The sequence below is a fragment of the Glycine max genome, chromosome 16 (genome assembly GCF_000004515.6).
Source record: "Glycine max cultivar Williams 82 chromosome 16, Glycine_max_v4.0, whole genome shotgun sequence".
Classification (NCBI taxonomy): domain Eukaryota; kingdom Viridiplantae; phylum Streptophyta; class Magnoliopsida; order Fabales; family Fabaceae; genus Glycine; species Glycine max.
The window spans coordinates 3,060,517-3,061,931 of record NC_038252.2 but is presented as its reverse complement, the minus strand read 5'-3'; the positions used below and the strand labels follow the sequence as shown (position 1 = coordinate 3,061,931).

The window sequence follows — 1,415 nt, the reverse complement described above, 5'->3', positions numbered from 1 at the left end:
TACTGCTCAAAATTTGTATTAAATGATAAAATATATCTACAAGCCAACCAACAAACAAACAGTAAAATCTTGGAACATGCTCATAGTCAAAACCTCTCGCAACCTTATACTGGTCTCTTAACACCAGATCCTGCTGGCACACCACATCCTCAAAGCTGTTGTATTGTATTTCTCTTTTATTGATATCTATTGTTGTCCGAGGATCAGATAAAATTTACAAGAAATGCAAATCTGCAAATCTACCTGAACGTATCTGCAAGTAAGCCACAAAACAGAGAGGAAGCACAACCTCCACTCATCTACAAAACTTACACTTCATGCATTAGACTTGTAGAATTTGGGTTCTTCCTCCAGAGGTGTCCCACCCTAGATTAAACTCCAACATATCTTGCTTGTCATTAAACTAGAGTAGCAAATTCCTTATAGCAGTTTAGAAAAATCTCCTCCTGAAGTTCCTGGTTGTTGTTTGGTATGAGCGCATGAGCAGTCCAACACCAATCCCAAGCCCTACACACATCCCAAGGCCAATTCCAACACCAACTCTAACACCAGCATTGAACCATGAGAGTTGTCCATCCTCGTTGAGATACATCTCTTGACAGTAGAAACCATTCCCCATCTTCCCATCAGAATCATAATCATCAACTTCTGAGTCTGTTATCTGCAAGGTATCATCAATGTAAAACAGTTGATATTTCAGAAATCTCAAGGTTCAGGTAAGATGGGGAATGGGCGAAGCTAGACCTCTACTACCCATATCTTGACAATTTGTGCTAAGAGATCAATGCATTTGGAAGGCAATAAGAACTAAAAATTCAATTGTTTTATAGAAATGTGTATGATATAATTGCATGCAGCAAGTCAGATCCTTGGCAGTTGATTATCATATTAAACGCATAAGAAATAACTGAAAGAAAGACTACTATTTCCGTACATTCAACCATAAGGTTCAAGCAATAATCAGAGTTGAAGACTGGAACCACTTCAACAGACAATACTAGAAATGCAATTTACATGACTGAGTTTATAAGCAAAAGATTCATCATCACTTATCAGCTATCGGCTTGATACTGATCCATCTATCAGGCGAGTGTGTGTTTTATTATTTGCACACATTCCAAATCAGATGAACAGAAAAGCATGAGAGGGAGAATTGGCTTTAACATCTGTTAAGAGCATTTCTAACTGAAATCCAAACACACTATAAGAGTACCTCATTGACCAAGGGGGATGCCTATTTCCCAAACTGTTATTGCTATACACATATTGCTTTCTAATGGGGTACATTAAAAAACTAGCAGCAGAACCAGAAAGGTTTGACTATGGATACAATAAAAACAATGAAACTATTGGCGGTAAGAGCACTATAAAATAAGCCTCTTTTTAAAACCATCAGATGACACTTGTTTAAACTG

At 37.4% G+C, this 1,415-nt stretch overlaps 1 protein-coding gene across 1 annotated transcript in view; it reads right to left on the bottom strand.

Moving 5' to 3' along the window:
* Positions 1-1,415, bottom strand: part of LOC100775185 (uncharacterized protein At1g01500) — a 5,070-nt gene continuing 3,655 nt past the window's right edge. Inside the window, exon 2 of the mRNA XM_006598869.4 lies at positions 1-661. Coding sequence (XP_006598932.1) covers positions 431-661 — 231 coding nt within the window. The 3' untranslated portion in view covers positions 1-430. The remainder of the gene's footprint in view (positions 662-1,415) is intronic.